Here is a 23647-nt window from a genome sequence, read left to right on the forward strand (position 1 = left end):
ATTAAGAAAGTTTTAGCCCTTCATAATATATGTTGCAAAACTATTTTCTTGGCGTTATATAATTTAATTTTTATAATGTTTGTGGGTTTTTGCTGTGGAAACATTGAACGCTTTTAACTAGTTATACTCATCAATGCTTTCATTCATTGCCTTCTGGGTATTTTACTGTATCCTGTTTAGAAAGGCCTTAACTCCAAATTCATAAATAAACCCACTTGTCTTTTCTTCTATTTATTTATTTGTTTATTTATTTATTTGTTTATTTGTTTGTTTGTTTGTTGTTAAAGATGTTTCATTTTTTACATTTAAAAATTTTAGAATTTATTTATTTAGAATTTATTTTCACATTTAAAAATTTTAGAATTTATTTTCGTGTAAAGAATTAGACTACAGATCTAGCTCAAATTGTTTTTCCCTAATAGCTCTCCCTTTCTACTCCATTTCTGTAAGTAAGCAAGTAGAAGAAAAGACCATAGGTCAAGGAAGGAAGGAATTGTGGATATACCTGAAGCATGACGTTAGTGCCGATGTTTCTTGTTTGCCGTACTCAGTCCTCCTATCAGCGCTATGGGTTAGGATAATTCCTTCCATATTACTTACAGGCAAGACACAGATGCTGATGTTTTCTAAGAATTCACAAATATACAGCTAGTCAGGGGTAGAGATTAGATATGGACTTACAGAGGACTCAGTTCAGGGATTCTGGAACACCTTCCCAGAAGGGCTGATGTCGCTGAGCCTGGAAATAGGGTAGAATTTGGCAATACGGGAGAAGCCTTAGCATCCGGGGCTGAAACATGTAGATGAGAAGGTTGTTCCATGCGTGAGGAACAGTTCAGTTTTGGCTGAAGTGGGTGTGCCAAATAGGAAGATGGAAGTGGGAAAACCAGGCTGGAGACACAAACTCCAGTCAGATTATGGAAAGTCTTTGATGCCAGGCTAAGGAAGTTGAGCCTTATCACATCAGAGTGTTTTTCTTTCTTTCTTTCTTTCTCTTTCTTTCTTTCTTTCTCTTTCTTTATTTCTTTCTTTCTTTCTTTCTTTCTTTCTTTCTTTCTCTTTCTTTCTTTCTTTCTTTCTTTCTTCTTTCTTTCTTTCTTTCTTTCTCTCTTTCTTTCTCTCTCTCTTTCTTTCTTTCTTTCTTTCCTTCCTTCCTTCCTAATTTCTTTTTTTTTTTTTTTTTGACGGAGTTTCACCCTTGTTGCCCAGACTGGAATGCAGTGGCGTGATCTTGGTTCACTGCAACCTCCGCCTCCCAGGTCCAAGTGATTCTCGTGCCTCAGCCTCAGGAGTAGTTGGAATTACAGGTGCACGCCACCATGCCCAGCTAACTTTTGTATTTTTTTTTTTTAGTAGAGATGGGGTTTCCCCATGTTGGTCAGGCTGGTCTTGAACTCCTGACCTCAAGTGATCCACCCGTCTCAGCCTTTCAAAGTGTTGGGATTACAGGCATGAGCCACCACACCCATCCGCAGAGTATTTTTCAAGGTTGTGTGTATATGTGGTGTATTTTGTTGGTATCTGCAAGCCCTCCCTAAAAAGTAAAAACCTTAAGGAGAAACCCAAAATGTAAAAGAGACGAAAGAAGGTGCCAGGATTGCTCACAGAACATATTCCTCCTCCTGGTGATGGTTGGAAGGAAGGAGAAAGTGCTTAGGCTTTGGGCTGAGTGAGATCCAAATTCATATCTAATCTTCAATAGCTGCCGTGAGAGAGGCTCTGCAAGCAGTGGTGCCTCCTGCAAAAATACCTGGCATGGATAATTATGGAAACAGTAAAGATTCCTGAGCCGAAGGACAAAATGGTCCTAGTTGTGTGGAAGGAAAAATAATAATCAACATACTAGACAACATTTACAGAATATTACTATATGCCGGGGACTTTATTAGGTTGGAAAGCCAAGTGTTTTACAAGCATTATCTCATTTAACCCTCCTGACAAGTCTTACTCAGCTCTTACCATCACCATTCTAAGGACGAGGAACCTAGACTTAAGTGCAATAATTTGCCCTGATCACAGATCTAACGAGTGGTGGAGTCACGATTTGAGATAATTGTTAGCAGTAGGCTTCATAAAATTATTTTCTCAGATTTTAGTTGAGTTCAGAAAATCTGACCATGACAGTGACAGAGGGCAGCCCAATTTTATCTGAGTCAGAAAGCTGCCAGGATTTGTACTTTGGGATTGGGAAACATCTCATATAAAGGCAATGTGCCCAGAATACACTGAGAAATGCTCTAGTTCTAAAAACAGCTGTGAGTCCTTTGGTCAAAGGTTCCTCTCACTGATGATCTCACAGGTTTCTTGTTTCCTAATCATAGGATCTTTTTTTTTTTTTTTTTTTTTTTTTTTTTTTTGAGACAGTCTCGCTCTCACCCAGGCTGTAGTGCAGTGGCGCAATCTTGGCTCACTGCAAGCTCCGCCTCCCAGGTTCAAGTAATTCTCCTGCTTCAGCCTCCCAAGTAGCTGGGACTACAGGTGCACACCACCGCACCCAGCTAATTTTTGTATTTTTAGTAGAGATGGGGTTTCGCCATGTTAGCCAGACTGGTCTCGAACTCCTGACCTCAGGTGATCTACCCACCTTGGTCTCCCAAAGTGCTGGGATTACAGGCGTGAGCCACCGCGTCTGGCCCTAATCATAGAATCTTTGACATGGAAGGAAACTTAGCATTCATTAATTAAGCAAGCATCCTTATTTCACAACAAACTACTATGTTAAAATATACTGTTTCTAAAACAAAAATAATTACTTAAAATTTTAAATATTTCTAGTTATAAGCAGTATTTTTAAAAATTATGTACAAAAATACAGGTAATCACAAAGCCCTGGGTAGAACATTAACGCAAAATTAGAATTGGAAAAGTGGTTTTGGTAGTATCAGTATTGTTACTAAAGGATATATTTTAATTTATCTACTCTTCCTATTGGCTATACATGCTTTGAATTAGTGCTTTTAGTATCTCTGTCTGGACTCGCTATTACCTAATGGGCATTGAATATTTGTTGAATCAATATAGAATCCTGCATTCAGCAGTACTTTACACAGAGCTAGAAAAATATATCCAGATAACTCAGCAGTTTATATTTTATATAGCACGTGAGAATTGGTTTTATATTGACCATTATGTTAGGGGTAAAACTGGATGTCATGCCTGCAGATACATTTTGTGAGGCCAGCTCAGTGTTTTAAAAATAACTTTTAAAAAATACACTTTAAACCAGGCATAGTAGCTCATGTCTGTAATCCCAGCACTTTGGGAGGCCAAGGCAGAAGGATCACTTGAGGCCAGGAGTTTGAAAAGCCTGGCAAACATAGTGAGACCCTTTCTGTACAAGAGAAAAAATTTAAAAATTAGCCCAGTGTGGTGGTGCATACCTGTAGTTACTGTGGAGTCTGAGGCAGGAGGATTGCTTGAGTCTAGGAGATTGAGGCTGCAGAGCCATGGTCATACCACTGTACCTCAGCTTGAGTGACAGAGTGAGACCCTGTCTCAAAAAAAACCAAAAGCAAACATACAAAAAACACTTTGAAGTCAGGTGTGGTGGCTTGCACCTGTAGTCCCAGTTTCTCAGGAGGCTGAGGCAGGAGGATCACTTAAGTGCAGGAGTTTGATTCACCAGCCTGGGCAACACAGCAAGACCCTGTCTCTTTAAATAAATAAATTTTAAAAAAAAACATTTTGTCAAGGCTGCATTCTTCCATTAGCCACAGTCTCCAACACTCTTGTATTTAAGCTACTTATCAGACCCCTAAACATATTTACTCTGACTTAGGTGTTTTATCTTCACCTCTACACAAGAACCCTGCAAAACAGGTGTTTATATCTCCATTTTTAAAATTACGGAAATGCAGTGTCAATGAATTAATGCATTTTCCAAAGTTACAAAGGTAAGAGACATGAAAGGGATTCCATTCCAGGTCTATCAGTCTAGCAAGCTAATGATCTCACCACTGTCCTCCTAGTTTATAATAAGGCAAGCAAATCAGAAATATCTGTGGGTCTTCAAAAACCACTCATATTCTTGACCCCTACTTCAGTAGATTCTGATCTAGTTGGCCTTGGAATGGAGCCCATTTGTATTTTTGAAGGCACCCAGGTTATACTGAGGTGCACCTCTGATTTAAAATGTTTAATCAGGGGGCCTCAGCTTGATTACTTGGAGGTGACTTTCACAAATAGTTTCATGAGTTTCTGTTGACAGTTACCTATACAGATAGCATTATCTCCCTGTCAGAGACTAGACAGCACCAAAGCCTAGGTCTTCTGAATGTCCATCCATGATCTGTCCCATCATGTCATGTGATGTCTTGTGACTGGCAACCCTGGCAGCATTCAGCTGCCTCTGTGGACCTTAGAGATTTATTACAATAAGAAATGGTATATGGCCAGGCACAGTGGCTCATTCCTGTAATCCCAGTACTTTGGGAGGCTGAGGTGGGCAGATCACTTGAGGTCAGGAGTTTGAAAACAGCCTAGCCAACATGGTGAAACTCTGTCTCTGCTAAAAGTACAAAAATTAGTGAGGTGTGGGGGCTCACACCTGTAGTCCTAGCTACTTAGGAGGCTGAGGCATGAGAATTGCTTGAACCTGGGAGGTGGAGGTTGCAGTGAGCTGAGATCATGCCCCTGCACTCCAGCCTGGGTGACAGAGCAAGACTCCACCATTTCAAAAGAAGGAGGAGGAGGAGGAGAAGAAGAAGGAGAAGGAGAAGGAGAAAGGAGGAGAAGGAGAGGGGAAGGAGAAAGAAGGAGAAGGAGAAGGAGGAAAGAAAAAAGAATATACAAATGGTGGAAAGGTATCCCACAGTTCTGAAACCCTTTCTCTTATCTCTCTTCCAGTATATCTTGCAAAGTCAAGGGTCTCTCTAGCACCGATGAAATTCCATCAAATGAAGTAACTTCCTGTCCTATTAGGAAATGCCCAAGACAACATTATACAAATGATTAAATCAATTTTAATAGAGACCGTCTAAATTTAAGTTGGTATAATAAATACAATCTTAAGAATTGCACATTTTATGAGATATAATTACTGTACATGTGAAACTTATTTTGAAAATCTGGAATGGATATTTTTAAATACTTAATAGCAGGAAGATCTGCTGGAGGGTTTGTATACTATAATTATACACAGTTGTGTGAAACAAAGGAATGAATGCAATAACATTTTAACGAAGCGACCATTTAATATAAGCCTTGGTTGTTTTATTTTTCCTCCTTCCTATCGAACATTTTCCATCAGTATTTCAACTTCTCATCTCTTCTGAAACCAGGCATCTTTTTAAAAATAATCTCTCAAGCATTCAAAGTATCCCACCCCGGAAGCTGTAAAATTTCTGAATAGAGAATGACCAAGGAAATGTCATCTTCAGTACTTAAACAGTAATGAGTAATCCTAGGTTAAAGTCCTAATTCTCAGATTACTGAGAATCTGAGGTTAAGGACCACACACTGAAAAAATCTTTAAAGATTCATTCCTAAAGGCTAATTAAAGTTTTAAAATATCACAATGACACATAATAAACCATCTACAGCCTTTGTGGTGTGCTGTACATTAGGGTACTGAACACCTTAGTTTACCCAAAGTGTTTCCCAGGACTCAGAACTTGTAGTGTTGATACCAGGAAAGTCCTTGGAAAACCAGATGAGTTGATCACCCTATCACCACATAGTCAAAAAATGAACAATATAACTCTAGCTCACTAAGGGTTTACATTCTGATGCAGCAAGCAAGTCCACAAATGGTGTAAAAGTAAGACAGAATTAAGCCACAGCTATAATAGAAGCTTGAACATTCAATGAGAGGAACCTAGAGGACTGAAACAACGAATTTTGACTTTAAATGATTCTGTAGAGAAAGTAGAATTTTGGCCATTGTTTAAAATTGGCATAGATTGAAAGAATAAGTGAGGCATGAAAGGATTTTGTGTTCGGAGATGACACGGCATCTCAGATATTGCTGGAACCTAGACATGAGTAGGGAGAACAGAGACTTGGGCAAGAGAGTAAAGAGGTTGACCAGGTGAAGGGCTTTGTCACTAAGTCTCTAAGTAAAAGTCACTACAGGAAGGTTTTCAGAAAATACTATCAATTCCATGCTTCTTGTCTGCTGCAGACGATACCCCCTCACTTAATGGTCACCACCCTGTAAGGGCAGAAGTATTTTCTCCCTGGGTGGCCATGTGATAGAGTGGTTGAACACTTCCGCTACCTCTGACTGTGTGGCCAAAGGCGGTTTGACATCTAAGCATTAGTTTCTCATCTAGCCAATGGGAGAGTACCTGTTCTTAGGATTATTGTGCACGTAGTACTTGTTCAATAACTGGCGATTGCTATTATTATGCTGCTTTCCTGGGGCATACTTAAAAATAAAGTGTCCAAGTCCTTGTAGCTGCTAAGTAAAAAGCCTAAGATGTGATATCAAGTCACTCCAAATAGCATTCCAAAAGTGATCATTTTTTTCTTTTTTGCTTATTTGTATGTTTTTACTTTTTAACTCCTGCTTTGCAAAGTGAGGGGGCTGATCTGATGTATATCTTAGGAAGATGATTTTGTTAGTATTATAAAAGATACATGGAGGGGATGGAACTTAAAGCAAAGAAACAATAGAGGAAGCTATTTTAAAAGCTTAGACTGGAACTTTGAATGGTAGAGACAGGAAGGCAGGGAATATGATTAGATTCATTTGAGAGATAGATTTAACAGGATTTAGTATCTTGATTTATGAGGCATGAGGGAAAGCAGACAGTAATTCCTGGGAATTCTAAGTTAAGGAAAGAAAGGATTTGCAAGTAAGGTAAGCGGATTTTATTTTTAGTTCTTATCAAAGAGACTAGGAAGACCATGGTAAATTAGAGGAAATTATAGAAGTAAATAAATCACCCTAAATCTCACCATCAACTGACACATGCCTATACTCTTTTTCTATACATTTTTAAAGAACTAACATTATCATCACTTTAACTTTGAATCTTGGTTTTTCTCTGTATATTATCAGCATTTTCCCCACATCTTTAAATGAGTAAATAGCCTTCCATCTGGTCATGAACATAGATGTGTTGAGTTTTGTGTCTTTCTTTCCCCAAACTTTGTGTAATATTTAATTTGTTGAATTCTAACTTCAACAATCAAATTTCCAATAATATGAAATTGGCTTTTCGACACCACCATGCCCTTGTGATCCTGAGTCTCTGGTCAGAAAAGTTCTTCTGTGGTCTTATAGATTGCACCGTCTTAAAGGCTTTGCACTCAGAGATTCAATGGGAATAGTCAAAGGGGAGCAAGTGCAGGGCAAACACGTCCCTACTGTAGTTGCTGATAAGACCTTCAGTGCTTAAAACTCTCAAGCATTTTGTGAATTGAAAAACACTGGCGCTATTCTGCCAAAGCTATACTTGGTCTCTCTGTAACTGAATGATATTCATTTAATCAGCATAACAGTAAGTGACTACTATGAGTAAAGGCTTATGCGAGACTCTAAGATTAGAAACGAATTGAATATAGACTTTGTTCATTAACCAATGGAAGAGTTACTTAAGATGCAGATTCTAAGATCATGCTTTTAAAAATTATGATTTACTAGCTTCTGGAATGCAGTCAATGAATTTGCTCTTCTAAAAACCCTCCAGGTGACCCTGATACAGGTGAGAAATTCTTACAACCAGTAGATAGACTCTAAACTGGGTCTACAATATACCAACTGTAGGACCCCAAAAAAAGTCCCTTAGTCACTCAAAGCCTTGGTTTCCTCATCTGTAGTACAGGGATCATAATTATATACAATATGGAGTTGTGAGTTTAATTTAAAAACAGAACCAGCTACATATTTTGTGAGGCCCGGGGCAAAATAGAGCTCCTTGTTTAAAATATGTTCAGTGATTTCCAGAGAACAGCAGCAGAGAATTAAACCAAGCATGGAGTCCTGTGTGACTACATAGATCACACTCCCCTGAAACTGGCTGACTGAAAAAATGTATACTTATACAACATATAAATATACCCACACATCCATACACATGCTCAAAAAACGTAGCTAATTTTATTTGTGTATTTGAGTATAATGTTCACCTGTGTGAGTGAGAAAAGGTGGCATGAAGGAGGTGATGCTCAAGCTAAGGCTTGAAAGGCTAAGTGTTTGTAGGTGGACGTGGCTGGAGAGAGGCAAACAGCAGAGAGAACAGAAAACACAGGCCCCACCACTACTGTTGTTGGGTTACTGATGCCACATGCAGCAAAATTAGTGTCTGAGGTTGAGGATGTTAAGGTAATGGATGTGAAAGAGCTTAGGATGACATTGCTACAACAGTTTTGAGTGGGATACGAATCAGGACCAAGGTGGGCATGGTCTTTGCTTTGTGCTTAGGCAACTGTCTGGCAAGGCATCAATCAACCACCAGGAGGCGATATTGATCCCAATAATCTGTTTTCCAAAATACTACTCCTTCCCCAACTGTTTAGTTAAGAGATTTGAGGCTGTCCCATAACCTTCATTTTCAGGATGGAGACTGAAATCCACACTTACCCATTGTCCTAGTTTTATTTTATCTTATTTATTTTTTGATTGAAAATAAGCACGTGTGTTTAAAAAGCGAGAGGTTTTTTACTAAAATGTATTTTGCGCTCACTACACAAGTTAGTACCTTTATAATCACTTTCCTGTATTAAATTTAATCAACTTTCACAGCAACCCTATGGAGTGGTACTAGTATTGTTGGCTTTTTAGAAATAAGAAAATGGATTGAGTAAAGACTATACTTAAGAATTCATGTCACAGAGCCCAGAGGTAACCACTCAAAACTTTCATGCGTATCTTTCTAAACTTTTTCCTTGTGAAAAATGTTTTCTTATATATGCATGTGTTTAAATTTAAACAAAAATATAAATATGCATAGTTGGGCTTATTGTTTGTTTTAGAACAGTGAGATCATATATGTATTGTCCACAATTTGTCCTTTTAAAATGTAATCTATTATAATTTTTGCATATATACAAATATATTTTATTTAATATATTTTTAATTTATGTATTATTTACTTAATTTAATTAATTAACTTATTTGTTTTTCTGAGACAGAGTCTCACTCTGTCACCCAGGCTAGAGTGCAGCTGTGTGATCTCGGCTCACTGCAACCTCTACCTCCTGAGTTTTAGTGATTCTCCTGCCTCAGCCTCCTCAGTAGCTGGGATTATAGGCATGCACCATCATGACCAGCTAATTTTTGTATTTTTTTAGAGACTGGGTTTTGCCATGTTGGCAAGGCTGGTCTCGAACTCCTGACCTCAAGTGATCCACCTGCCTCAGCCTCCCAAAGTGCTGGGATTATAGGCGTGAGCCACCGTGCTCAGCCTATATATATATATATATATCCTTTTGTATATAGTATAAAGTTCAGGTGTACATGTGCAGGATGTGCAGGTTTGTTACTTAAGTAAACGTGTGCCTTGGTGGTTTGCTGCACAGATCATCCCATCACCTAGGTATTAAGCCCAGCATCCATTAGCTATTCTTCCTGATGCTCTCCCTCTCCCACTCCCCTATAGTTATTTATTATCTGTAAATAACTATGTTTGAAATGAACATGTAAAATGACTTACTCAAGAGCACACAGCTCTACAGTGGCAGAATTAGCACTGGAATCCAAGCCTTATGTCACACTAAATATGTATTAAATATTTGTGAATGAATGAGCTAACTAGACCTTATGTTTATCACTGCTACTGCCAATGTATATAGAAAATTAATTTCACCCCAGGATAAATATAAATACAGAAATCTAGAAAGAAAAAAGATATCACCTCTAGCTGGAGACATTTTAAAAGCTTCATGAAAAATATGATACTTTAATATGGCCTTAAAGGATTGGTAAGGGAGGGAAACTTTATACATCTGGAGAAGAGTAGGAACCAAGACATTAATGTAGAAAAGGACACGTTAAGTTTGAAGAATTTTTAATCTAAACAGTTGGGTTAGACCAAGATTGTAGAGAATCTTAAATACTGAAGAGGTTTCTGAAAATTCCAGGGCAACCAAGGGCTTGGGAAATGCAAAGTGATCAGCATTCTTGTTCTAAAATATGCTATTATGGCAATGCTGACTTCTAAGTAACTTTTCAGTATTTTATTTTGCTACAAGGAAAAACAAGTGTGACAGCAAAATTGTTTGCTTTTTCAAATTATTTTAATTTTCACTTCCTCTATTTAAAAAAGGGAAGCTTCAGAGAAGGAAGAAATGTTACCAAAAATGTGAAATTTTAAGAGAGAGAAGAATGTTTATGGGGATATTCTAAATTCAGCTGACTAGGAAATCACGCAATATGACAGGGTTGCCCCATGCGAGCATATGTGGTTAGTGCTGGATTGAATAAATCCACAGTATAACAAAAAATGTTTACCAATGTAATCAAGGAAAATTTTCATTTGAAAATTCATACATTGAAAAATTGTGAAATATATTTGGTGTACTTTTATAAATTATTTAATTCCTCAATGAAACTAGTAAATGAAAGGTGCCTTTCACACACACACACCAATCCTTTCCATGAACAATGACCCCTGAAATGCTTTTTTTTTTTTAATTGAGACAGGGTCTCACTCTGTCACCCAGGCTGCAGTGCAGTGGTGTGATCTTGGCTCACTGCAACCTCAACCTCCTGAGTAGCTGGTACTACAGGCACGCACCACCACACCCAGCTAATTTCTGTCTTTTTTGTAGAGAGGCGGCTTTGCCATGTTGCCCAGGCTGATCTCAAACTCCTGAGCTCACGAGCTTCCTACCTCGGCTTCCCAAAGTGCTAAGATTACAGGAATGAGCCACAGCTTCCAGCCTGAACATGCATTTTATGTCCCTATCCTTGTACATTCTCTATGTATAATTGTTACCTAGCCAACATCTCACATAGTTCTAGTCACCTAAAACAAAATGGTTGTCATTAAGAATTTGATTACATGTTGCAGATGAAGGATATGGATCTGGCCTCCTAGGTGGAAAGGAAACCTGTAGCAATCAAGGCCTGATACAAGGATGTGGCTTTCTGGGCCAGGCACAGTGGCTCATGTTTGTAATCTCAGCACTTTGGAAGGCCATGGTGGAAAGATCACTTGAGCCGAGCAATTAGAGGCTGTGGTGAGCTATGATGGCGCCAGTTGGGTTTGGATGACAGAGAAAGACCCTGTCTCTAAAAAAATAAAATAAAGCCAGGCAGTGGCTCATGCCTGTAATCCCAGCTCTTTGGGAGGCTGAGGCGGTCGGAGACCAGCCTGGCCAACATGGTGAAACCCTCATCTCTAAGAAAAATACAAAAAATTAGCCGGGCATGGTGGTGGGTGCCTGTAATCCCAGCTACTCGGGAGGCTGAGGCAGGAGAATCACTTGAACCTGGGAGGTGGAGGTTGCAGTGAGCCAAGATCACACCATTGCACTCCGGCCTGGGCAACAAGAGTGAAACTCTGTCTCAAAACAAATAAATAAACAAACAAACAATAAAAGGGATGTGGCTCCTGTGATCAAGCCAAATACTAGTCACAATGTGTGTAGACAGTGAAGCTGTTGTCATCACCAAGTTAAATGTTCTCTCAGACCCAAAGGACAAAGTTCAGACTGAGTTGAGGTGCCTCCATCTAGCAAAGGGGCTCAGGTGTCTTTATAGGAAAGCTGTTATCAGTTTTGACAAACAGTTGGCAAGCAATGATTTGAGATTACTGATTACATTTCCAAAGAGGTAATATTGAACTTTTTGAAGTTCAGATAACTTAAACGAAACATCATATAAAATAATGACCACACAAAGACAGCTCTGGGGTTACAAGATACAAAACAAGATGGTAATAGGTTTTATGAAATAGGTGTAAATCAGACTTGAGGGCTAGTATCTCAACACTATTGAGTAATACGATTTACGGTCTTCTTTTTTGGTGTCCCAGCCTTCCAAATGACTGTATCACTCAGCTTCTTGTCTTCACACCACAACTGACATGATAATCTCTTATTATCTAAGAGCAATAGGTAAATTTAGAAAGAACTCTCTTGGCTAAAACTAAATCCAAAACTACGGAGATGAAGAAAGCTCAGGCTTACCTCAACTAAACTTTTCAAATGTTTTACATTAAAGATGATGTGGCTTATAATTTCCAGCAAAGTCCAGTTTACAGGAAAATATCTTCTTCTAACAGTGTATGTCCTCCTTTATCCAAGGCACTCTACAAGAGCTTTCATATGTGTTACTAAGCCTGATGCCAACCATTCAAATTTGAATGAATATTTTCATTTCAAAACTGAAGAAATGGAACTCTTAGGGTTTTGAAGTTGCAGAACTGGGCTTAAATCAGGTTTATCTATTTCAAAGCTTGGGTTCCTTCTACTGTGACAACTTCTTTATGATTTACACACTGCTTTCCTACGTGTAATTTGATTTAGTGTGCACAGAGACCCTGTGAAGACAGTCATTGTCTACGTCTTCTCACCCTGTGATGCCAAGTTTGTTGAAAACAATCATCTGGCCAGGCATGGTGGCTCATGCCTGTAATCCCAGCACTTTGGGAGGCTGAGTTGGGAGGATTGCCTGAGCCCAGGAGTTTGAGACCAGCCTAGGCAACACAGGGAGACCCTGTCTCTATAAAAAAAGGAAAAAATTGGCCAGGCACAGTGTCTCATGCCTGTAATCCCTGCACTTTGGGAGTCCGAGGCCTGCAGATCACCTGAGGTCAGGAATTCGAGACCAGTCTGGCCAACATGGTGAAACCCCGTCTCTACAAAAATACAAAAATTTGCTGGGCGTGGTGGTGTGTGCCTATAATCCCAGCTACTCAGGAGGCTGAGGCAGGAGAATTGCTTGAACCCAGGAGGCGGAGGTTGCAGTGAGCCGAGATCACGCCACTGCACTCCAGCCTGGGCGACAGAGTGAGACTCTGTCTCAGAAAAAAAAAAAAAAGGGAAAAAAATTGACCAGGCATGATGGTGCATGTCTGTAGCCGCAGTTACTCTGGAGGCTGAGGTGGGAGGATTGCTTGAGCCCAGGAGGTCGAGGCTGCAGTGATCTGTGATTGTACCACAGCACTCCAGCCTGGGTCACAAAGAGAGACCCTGTCTCAAAAAGAGAAAAAAAAAAAAAAAAGAAAAGAAAAAAGAAAATAATAATCTATACTTCTCTATTTTCTCACTTATTTCCTCATCCCACTTCGGTCTTATTTCCTTCCCCATCAGGTCACCAAAAGCCATTCTAATAGCTAAGTCCCGTGGATATTTTTTCAGCTGTTTCCTAATTCACCATGGCATTTACCGTTGTTGCCTTGCCCCATTCATTTTGTGACAACTCTTAGTGCTCTTTCTTACCATATTCACTCTTTCTCCTTCTTCCTTGCAATATTCTCCTTCCTATCCCTTAAGAACCAAGGAAATAATACAGTATGGACTTTAATTAATAACAATATGTTAATATCGATTCATTAATTATAACAAATGTGCCATACTATTTTAAGATGTTAATAAGAAGAAACTGGGTATGTGGTAAATGGAAACTCTCTGTACCATCATCTCAATTTTTTCTGTGAATCTAAAATTATTCTAAAAATTAAATTATGTTAAAAATAATTTTACAAAACAGAGTTTTTCTAATCTCAGGGTGTGCAATCCTTAAGAGACAGACAGGAAAAACAAAACAACGAATGAGCTAAATAGAAAAAGAAAACGACAGGCCTGGGAGATAGGGCAACCATAAGACAAATTATCACAGAATTCAAGTTCCAGGAATGAGGAGGAAGGTGTCCTGGAGGGGTGTTTACACTCATCAAATACCATTGCAGATCCTGGCAGGCGCAGCCTGAAAAGCACTCCGTCCCCAGAGTGAAGCCGTCCTTCTTGCTGCTACTTGAGAGGAAGAATAATATGCCCAGCTGCCTGCCTCTGTCCTCTTCCCCATGTGCTCTATGGGGAAGCCTCGGAGCATGTCTGCTGGCCATAACGACCCCCCACCCCAGTTCTTCCCCTTTCGATTCTGTTCTCAAGGTCTGGGTTTATCTCCATCTCTGCTCACTCTGACTCAGTACTCATAAGCACATCAGAAATCTTAACTCTTCCCTTCTCTACCTCAGAGACCCTTTGGATTTTATCTTAGAGACAAATAACAGTGTGGCCAGCGGTTCTTTGTCATATAGTGTCCAATGTCCCTTCTGTCCCCTTAGATCAGTGATCACCATCCTTTAATCATATACCTCAATCATTAAAACACAAGACCAACATAATATGATAACATATTTAATTATATATTATATGTATTTTTCTAATATGTCAATTTTATATTTATTTATTTATTTATTTATTTTGTGTGGGGGGTGGGGGGAACACAGTCTCACTCTGTCTCCAGGCTGGAGTTTAGTGGCGCAATCTCAGTTTACTGCAACCTCTGCCTCCTGATTTCAAGCGATCCTCCTGCCTCACCCTCCGCAGTAGCTGAGACTACAGGCACACACCAACACGCTCAGCTAATTTTTGTATTTTTTAGTAGAGACAGGGTTTCACCATGTTGGCCAGGATGGTCTCGATCTCTTGACCTCGTGATCTGCCCACCTCAGCCTCCCAAAATGCTGGGATTACAGGTGTAAGCCACGGCATCCAGCCATTTTTATTTATTTATTTCTGAGATGGAGTTTCACTTTGTTGCCCAGGCTGGAGTGCAGTGATGCGATTTCAGCTCACTGCAACCTCTGCCTCCCGGGTTCAAGTGATTCTCCTGCCTCAGCCTCCCGAGTACCTGGGATTACAGGCACCTGTCATCATGCCCAGCTAATTTTTGTATTTTTAATAGCGATGGGGTTTTACCATGTTGGCCAGGCTGGTCTCGAACTCCTGACCTCAGGTGATTTGCCCACCTCGGACTCCCAAAGTGCTGAGATTACAAGTGGGAGCCACTGCACCCAGCCTTATGTCCATTTAAAAACATATGCAAAAATTGAAATTTAAAAAAGAAAGAAATTAAAACCTATCTTAGTGAATAATTTTGAACGTTCTATAGGACAGCAACCTTTCCACTGTTATACATGTCCCCCTAGGTCTACAGGATGCTTTCCAAGGGTTATGGAGACAGGAGTGATTATAAGATGACCACTTTCCAGATCCTGAGTGCCTATATGTATACATACTAAAACTACCTAAGAGTACTTGAAGTCAGAACACTGTGCTGGGTTCCCCTTATCACCTCCTTATCACAACTGTTCTTTTTCCACCATCCTTTTACACCATACTGTGATGTATAGCCCTGAGGTATAAAAAGCTTTAGGGCACTAAACAAACCACAGGACCATTTGAAATGTTAGTGTGTTGTTTTTTTAATTGATACATAACATTTTCCATACTTATGGTGTCCATGCAATTTTTTTTTACAGTTATAGAATGTGTAATGATCGGGTCAGGGTATTTGAGGAGTCTATGACTTTGAGTATTTGTCATTCTGTGTTGGGAACCATCAGTCTATTTTGTAATATGTCATACATTGTTGTTAACTATAGTCACTCTGCTCTTCTGTCTAACTATAGAACTTATACCTTTTATCTAACTGTATATTTATACCTTTTAATCTACTTCTCCTCATCTCCCCCTCCCTACCACCCACCATTCCTAGCCTCTATTATCTGTCATTCTACTCATTACCTTTATGAGATCAACTTTTTTTAGTTCCCACATATGAGTGAGTGCATATGATATTTGGCTTTCTGTGCCTGGTTTATTTTACTTAACATAATGACCTGCAATTCCATCCATGTTGCTGCAAATGACATATTATTCTTTTTATGGCAGAATAGTATTCTATTGTGTATCTGTACCATACTTTCTTTACCCATTCATCTGTTGATGGATGCTTAGGTTAATTCCATATCTTTGTTATCGTGAATAGTGCTGCAATAAACATGTGAGTGCAGGTATCCCTTTGACATACTGATTTATTTTCTTTAGTATAGATACCCAGTAGTGGGATTGCTGGATTGTATGGTGTTTCTGTTTTTAGTTTTTTGAGATATCTTCATACTGTTTTCCACAGTACTTGTACTAATTGAAATTTCTACCAATGGTGTATAAGAATCTCCTTTTCTCTACATCCTCTCCAGCATATTTTATCATTTATCTTTTTAATACTGTCCATTCTAAATGGGGTAAGATGCTATCTTATTGTGGTTGAAGTATTGGCGTCTTGGAGGACACTAACGACTAAAAGGTAGAGAGAAGAAGACTGATTGGCTAAGAAACTTGAGACCCAGGGAATGACCTGGTTTTGAGTTTCTTGGGTTTTCCTTCGGGTTGCCTCATACACTCCTAACCGGATGCTAGAGAATCTTACAGCCCAGAAAGCCAACGGGCACATACAAAAACGCCCCCAAGGAAAACCTGTTCTCTTTAGCCAAAGGACCAGGAAAGGGGCAGCTTCACAAGCAGAAAGTCTTTTTTTTTTTTTTTTGAGATGGAGTCTCGCTCTGTCACCAGGCTGGAGTGCAGTGGCACCATCTTGGCTCACTGCAACCTCCGCCTCCCGGGTTCAAGCTATTCTCCTGCCTCAGCCTCCTGAGTAGCCAGGACTACAGGCGCCCACCACCACGCCCTGCTAATTTTTGTATTTTTAGTAGAGGCAAGGTTTAACCATATTGGCCAGGCTGGTCTTGAACTCCTGACCTTGTGATCCGCCCACCTCAGCCTCCCAAAGTGCTGGGATTACATGCATGATTCACCGCGCCTGGCCACAAGCAGGAAATCTTCAGATAATAATGGCTCTACTCTAACCAAGTGCCATGGGAAAAACTGCAACCCCACCCCTGTCAGCAAAGGCTCAGTGGGGACCCAGATGTCTACCCTTATCCATCTGTAAGTGGGGTCAGAGAGGGCTGAGCGGGAAGCTGGGCCTTTGACCACCTCCCAGCAGTAATGAGCCCTCTTTTTAGCCTTGGTGTCAGTAGAGGCCACATGCAGAGTAGTAATAAATCCCAGAAGGAGAGGAGAAAAAAAGAAAGATTGAAAAAGCATTCAAAGAAATAATGGCTGAAAATTCCCCCCATTTGGCAGAAGACACACACTGACTGATTCAAAAAGCTAAGTGAAACCCCAAACAGGAAAAATCCAATGAAATCCAGGCCAAGACATGTCATAATCAAACTTCTGAAAGAAAAAAAGACAAAACAAATCTTGAAAGCTATGGGAAATGACACCTTACCAATAAGAGAGAAGCAATTTGAACCATAGCAGATTTCTCATTAGGCACCTCATGGAGCCAGAAGCAAGCGGTGTAGTATTTTTCAAGCACTAAAGACAAGAAAAAAAAATAGCATTTTGTATTCAGTGAAAATCCTTCAGGAATGAAGGGGAAATCAAGACATTCTAAGATGAAGGAAAGCTAGGAGATTTTGTCACCAGCAGACCTACTCTAAAAGAATGGCTAAACAAAGCTTTTGAAACACAAAGGAAATGATAAAAAGAGTAATCTTGAAACAACAGGAAAAAAGAAAGAACAACAGAGTGGAGAAAAATATGGGTAAATACAATATACTGTTTCCCCTCTTGAGTTTTCTAAATTGTATTTGACAGTTGAAGCAAAAATCATTACACTGTCTGATGTGGTTCTTGATGTATATAGAGGAAATATAAGTTATAAACAGGAAAGGAAAAGACACTTAAAAAGAAGTAAAGTTTTTAACACTGCACTAAAATTAGGACAGCTACTCTGAAAAATAGTCTTGCAGTTTCTTAAAAAACTAAACATACTCTTACTATGCCACTCAGCAACTGCACCTCAGGGCATTTATCCAAGAATAATAAAACTTATTTTAATATAAAAATCAGCACACAGATGTTCTTAGCAGTTGTTATTTGTAATAGCCAAAAACTAGAAAAAAACCACAAATGTCCATCAATAGGTGAATGGTTAAATACACTGTGGTATATCAATACCATGGAATACTACTCACCGATAAAAAGGAACAAACTGTTTACATGCAACAGCTTGAATGTATTACATGTATCTCAAGAACACTGAGCAGAGTTAAAATAGCCAGTCTCAAAATGTCACTTATTATCTGCTGCCAGTTATATATTATTCAGAAAATGGCAAAATTATAGAGTGGGAGAACTGATTCGCATTTTCTAGGCATTGGGGGGAGTGGGAGAACTGATTCGCATTTTCTAGGCATTGGGGGTGGTGGGTGGGAAAGGGTGGGTGTGACAATGAAGAGGTAATACCCTGGAGAGCTTCTTCACTGAACTGTGTTTTTCTTAGAAGGTGTTTCTCTTTTTCTGTCTCATGCCAGAGTGCTTAGTGAATGACAGTCATTTCTCAGCTGTTGCTAATGACACTGAAGTACTAAAATTTTTATTCAGAGAAGAGTAATTCCTCTAACTTATCAAATTATGGCTTTATATTATTTGACCTCTTAGCAACTGTTATAGCAGCAGAATGTGGTAGTTATCATACAGAAAATATATTATAGTTATCTTTGAGATCCTTAAATAAGCTAGGGAGCAGGAGGAGAAAGAATAGCTCTAAGATCAAATGGAAATGTTAAAATATCATCTGGCTTGAGCTCTTTTATCTGAACCTACTAGGGAGCCAGCACTTTGATTTTAGGGACCCAACTCTGCTGCGTGCCAGCACTGTGATCTTGGGTAAGGTATTTAGTACTGCTAAGCCTCAGTTTTCCTTAATAATGGTTCTTACAGCATTGAGTTGTGAAGCTTGAGTGAGACTGTGCATATAATTACTGCCACATAGTAAAAACCTCAAAAAGAATCAGCATTTAAAAATTTTTTAATATCCTAAAATTTTTGAAATTGAGTAATTTGCTCATCACAGTTTTAGGTGACTATGATTTTTACAGGTGTCAAAGGACATTTGTCTAGACCATGAGTAGGAGAAAAATTAACCTAACTGAATGGGTGGCTCTGTCACTACTTATGAGGATAATTATCTAAAACAGGGGTTTGAACTAGGTAAACACCCTGATGTCTTTTTGTTCAAAAATTACTCAGGCAATGTCAGCAATTATTTGCTTCCCAACCACTGCATGCGTGACCCCCTGGAGATCTACAAAGATTATAGTCTGGAGAAAGTAAACTGTCTTCTGGTTACATTACGTCTCTGTCACCCCAACAGCGAATGATAATTATATACCTGGTACCTATGTGTGATGGAGATGAGAGAGGGGACAGGAAAGAGACACCCCTGGCCCTCATTGTGGACCAAGCCCTGGGTTCTCAGTGTTTCTGAGTAACACTGCAAGAACTGGTGTTCCTGTTCCATTTTAGAAACAAGGCCACTCAGTAAGAGTTGAAATAAAATTGAACCCCATCTATAAAGCCCTTGCTCATTGCAATATAGAGCTTAGCCTGTCTATTAGTAAAAAAGTAAAAATGAAAATCCTGAATACACACACATGCACACACTGTAGAGGCAGGTCTGGGTGTTATATGCAGGCTGCATCCTGCTCACACCATTGGCACTGGTCGCCGTCAACGTTGCTCTAATAGTCCTCTGCTAATTGGGAATGTTCGCAGCTCAGATGCTTTTACATTGCAGGGGGGTTGTGGGGAACAACTAATTGTCTGGAGTCTGCTAAGGATTATTAAGTACTAGCAATTGCCCTCTGAGGTAATTGTTTTGAGCCATAAAGGGACAGTTAAATAAGCACTTCCATTTTAATATCATTTTGAAGACATAAAAAGGATTCTAAAATTCCATAATGTCTAAATTTGGTACTGCTCTTCAGGAGGTGAAGAAACTTTATAGTCATGTGCTTTTTATAAAGGGATAATTGCCTGCTTCAAAATCTTCTTTAGTTAGAATTTTTGGGGGTAAGCTGTAGAAGCTCCACAATGAGGAGACCCCCTTTTCCAGCCAGAAATGAATTCCTTGCCCAGGAAGTCTGTCCCCCATGCAGCCAGACTCTGGTGACAATGTTTCTAAGTGTTCAGGTAAATTTTCATCCAGTAAAAAGGTATCATTTTTCAAGTGTATCTCACAACGGTGGCTAAGCTTCCCATCACTGTGAAACCTCGAGGACTAGGTTTGCATTGTCCCTTCCTCTTGATCTGCGACCTCGCCTTGTCAACTGCCTCCTCCCCCTCAGCACTTAAATATCTTTATTCTCTTCCTCCCACCCTTAAAGGACACATATTAAAACTAAAAATAGAAAGCTTCCTTGGCCCCTGTATCTCCATATATCTGGTTTTCTCTTCCTGCAAGGTCAGCTTGCAGCATGAACTCCATTCTTTAAGCCTCCATGTCCCGTTAATTTCAGACACACAATGGCCAGTCTTCCGCCATCCTCTTCTCCCTTTCCCTTGCACAGACACACTCCACTGACAGTGTTTTCACTGCATTCTCTGATGACCCCTTAGTTGCTGTACCCTACAGATGCCTACTTCCAGGTCTCAACTTACATGTGGACTTTGACTCTCCAATCACTTCTTAGAACTCTCTAGAACTTCCTAAAATTCTCTCCCCTGATTCTCCTTCCCCCATCTAGTCATCCCTCTGAATTTCCTTCAAGGTCCTTAAAAGCTGGGGTTCCCCAAAGTTCCCAAGAAAGAACTCTCTACATGCATTCTACGATGTGATCCTACTTGCTCCCAAGACTTCGGCTTCCACCTTTAAACTAACCCCTCCTGACCCACTTGCCCAAATGTCTCAAATCAGCAGCTGTCTTCAGGACACACACTTCTTAGGCTTACTTGACATCTCCTCTTGGTTACCTCCTGGTTACCTTAAACTCATTCCATCTAAAACATCTGCACCCACTGCAACCTCCTCTTCCCCTAATGCTCTCATCTCAATAAATGGCTCTATAGCCTAACTGTCAAGCCCAGAAATCTACACATCACCCCAACAACTAAAAGCATATAATGTGAGGGTTCAGAGGAAGATTTCAGAAGCAGACTGCCTGAGTCTGAGTCTCAGCTCTCCTACTTGTCAGCTGTGTGTGTCACCATGGGTTATATTTTCACCTCTCTGGGCCTCTGGTTTCTTGTCTTTAAAATGGAGATAATAATACGACATACCTCACAGTGTTGCAGCTATGGTTTGAAAAGATAACTTTTTGTAAAGCGCCTCACTGTATAGGTGTTTGTTTACCTTTTCTCCTGTTTTAATATTTACATAGGTCATAATATTCCCTTCAGTGTAAGGGCAGTCAGTATCCTCCGTTGCCCTTAACATTCAAGTTCCTCATCTTGTCTTTTGGGACCCAGCATGCTCAGCCCCAGCCCCAGCTCCAGTGCTCAGCCCAGGCAAGGGAAACACCCTGAGTATCGTTGTGTTCCCATCTCTGGGGCTTTTCAAATGTTCTCCCTTCTGCCTTGAAACGTGCTTTTCCCCAGTTCCCAGCCCCTTTTGGCCGGCCAGCTCCTACTAATTCTTCAAGTTTCTACTTGACTGTTATTTCTCTAGCAAGTCTAATTCCAGGACTGGTTTAGTGTCCAGCTGTGATTCTCCACACCACCCTATAATTTATTTTGCATAGCATGTATGCCCTATTGTGATTTGTTGTAAATGATTCTTTGTCCATTTCCTCACTTAAGCTGTATTCTCTGTAAAGGAAGGCCCTAGGTCTCATTTAGTTCTCAACCTCATTGCTTGGAATATCCTAGGTGCTGACTACATGAGTGAACCAGGACATGCACCCAGGGTATCCCGAGTAGAGCTTATATCAAATAAAGAAATCACATAAAAATGATTAAAATATGAATTAATATGAATTAATAAACTCGGGGATGTGAGGAAGGTGGCCTAGAAAATTCACAATGTGATCTCATGTGAGGACAGAATTACACAGTATTTTTTAGAATTAAATTTTGAATCCTCAGTGATAGGCTTCATTGCAGTTTCAAATATAGTAGTCAGTTTTTAAAATAGAGTAAGATGCTCCAGGTCTGTGTTTTTCAACTTTTCAAGCCCTTTGTCCATTCTGATAAACCAAACAAGTTCACACCCTCACCCCCCCTCCATCACATTTGAGAATGACTGTGGAGGGGCTTCTTCCGCATATTCCCACCAGCCAAGGTTTTATTTAGTTAGTTGTTAGAATATTGAATATGCTTTTTCATGGCCAGGTGCAGGCACAGTGGCTCATGCCTATAATTCCAGAATTTTGGGAGGCTAAGGCGGGCAGATCACTTGATGTCAGGAGTTCGAGATCAGCCTGGCCAACATGGTGAAACCCTGTATCTACAAAAAGTAAAAAATTAGCTGGGTATGGTGGTGAGAGCTTGTAATCCCAGCTACTCGGGAAGCTGAGGCAGGAGAAAATCACTTGAACCCGGGAGGCGGAGGTTGCAGTAAGCCAAGATTGGGCCACTGCACTCCAGTCATGGTGACAGAGAGAGACTCTGTCTCAAAAAAAAAAAAAAAAAGAATATTGAATATGCTTTTTCAATTTATGACAGTCTCAGAGGTCATATATTTTTCTCCACATCTCCTAAACCCTAGTGTTTAAAATAAAAAGAGACTCATGTATTTTCTGAATGAAAATACCTAATGTACCTAAACAGTGTGTGTTTTTTACTTGTGGGATGCTTCTTATCCTTTTGCAGCTGTCCTCTAATGATTGAGTTGTCTTCTAAACCAGGTGCAGTTACATGATAGACAATGTGATTCTGCTGATGAATGGTGCATTGCAGAAAAAATCTGTGAAAGAAATTCTGGGGAAGTGCCACCCCTTGGGCCGTTTCACAGAAATGGAAGCTGTCAACATTGCAGAGACACCTTCAGATCTTTTTAATGCCATTCTGATCGAAACGCCATTAGGTAGGAACACTTAGGTAATTTTGTAGCTGCTTGTAAATGTTATCACAGTCATTAGAAAATGTACTATTTTTTCTTCCCTGTGGTCCAAAAGAAAATGTACTTTGATTTCACAATTTTTTTTCCATGAATACAGTAGCATACCATGCAGATTCCTGGAAGTGGCAGAGACATTAAGGAATTATCTAGTTCAGCTCCCTCATTTTTCAAATCAGGACAAATGAAGAAACCTGCTCAGATCACATGTGAACCATTTGTAGTAGAGAAGGAACTGGAGCTCATCTCTCAACCTTCAAACCTTTCACTTTATACCAGGTCATAGCAAATAAATAATAGAACTTGTCATTCTTCAAGAAAAATGTAATTTTCTAGCTTGGTTTTATAGAATTAGTTTCTTGTCCTTCCATTTAAATTTCTGTCTAGATAAGGTTGCATATAGGAAGGATTTTCTTTCGGAAAGTTTAAAAATGTCATTTTTCTGAGATGGCTCAAGAGTATCTGTCAAGTTATCAGAAGCAATGATGAAATGATTGTTAATTTCATTATAATTTGGCACTAACAAGAGTTGTAGTATTCAAAATGCTAAAGAGATAATTGTATAAGCATCATTATCTAATATTTTCAGGAAATCTGGATAGTAGCAATTCACTATTGATCATTTGTCAAAATACTTGCTGTTTAAGATAGATATTTTAAAAAGGAAAAAAAAAATATTTGTGTCATCATTAAGCACCCGATACTGAGATAGCAGGCTGGTCGAGAGAGGTTGAGACTGCAATCAGACAACCATGAGCATGAAACCAGGCTCTGCCCAGTCCCAGCAAGGTGACTAGGAGCAATTCAATTCACCCCAGTTTCCTCATTTTGGAAATAATC

At 39.6% G+C, this 23647-nt stretch overlaps 1 protein-coding gene across 1 annotated transcript in view; it reads left to right on the plus strand.

The window, feature by feature from the left end:
* ATP6V0D2 (ATPase H+ transporting V0 subunit d2) overlaps positions 1-23647 on the plus strand; it is a 55527-nt gene that overhangs the window by 18257 nt on the left and 13623 nt on the right. The window contains exon 3 of the mRNA XM_054499673.2: positions 22596-22774. Within this exon, the coding sequence (XP_054355648.2) occupies positions 22596-22774 (179 nt within the window). The remainder of the gene's footprint in view (positions 1-22595; positions 22775-23647) is intronic.

Source organism: Pongo pygmaeus, chromosome 7 (assembly GCF_028885625.2).
Source record: "Pongo pygmaeus isolate AG05252 chromosome 7, NHGRI_mPonPyg2-v2.0_pri, whole genome shotgun sequence".
Taxonomy (NCBI): Eukaryota; Metazoa; Chordata; class Mammalia; order Primates; family Hominidae; genus Pongo; species Pongo pygmaeus.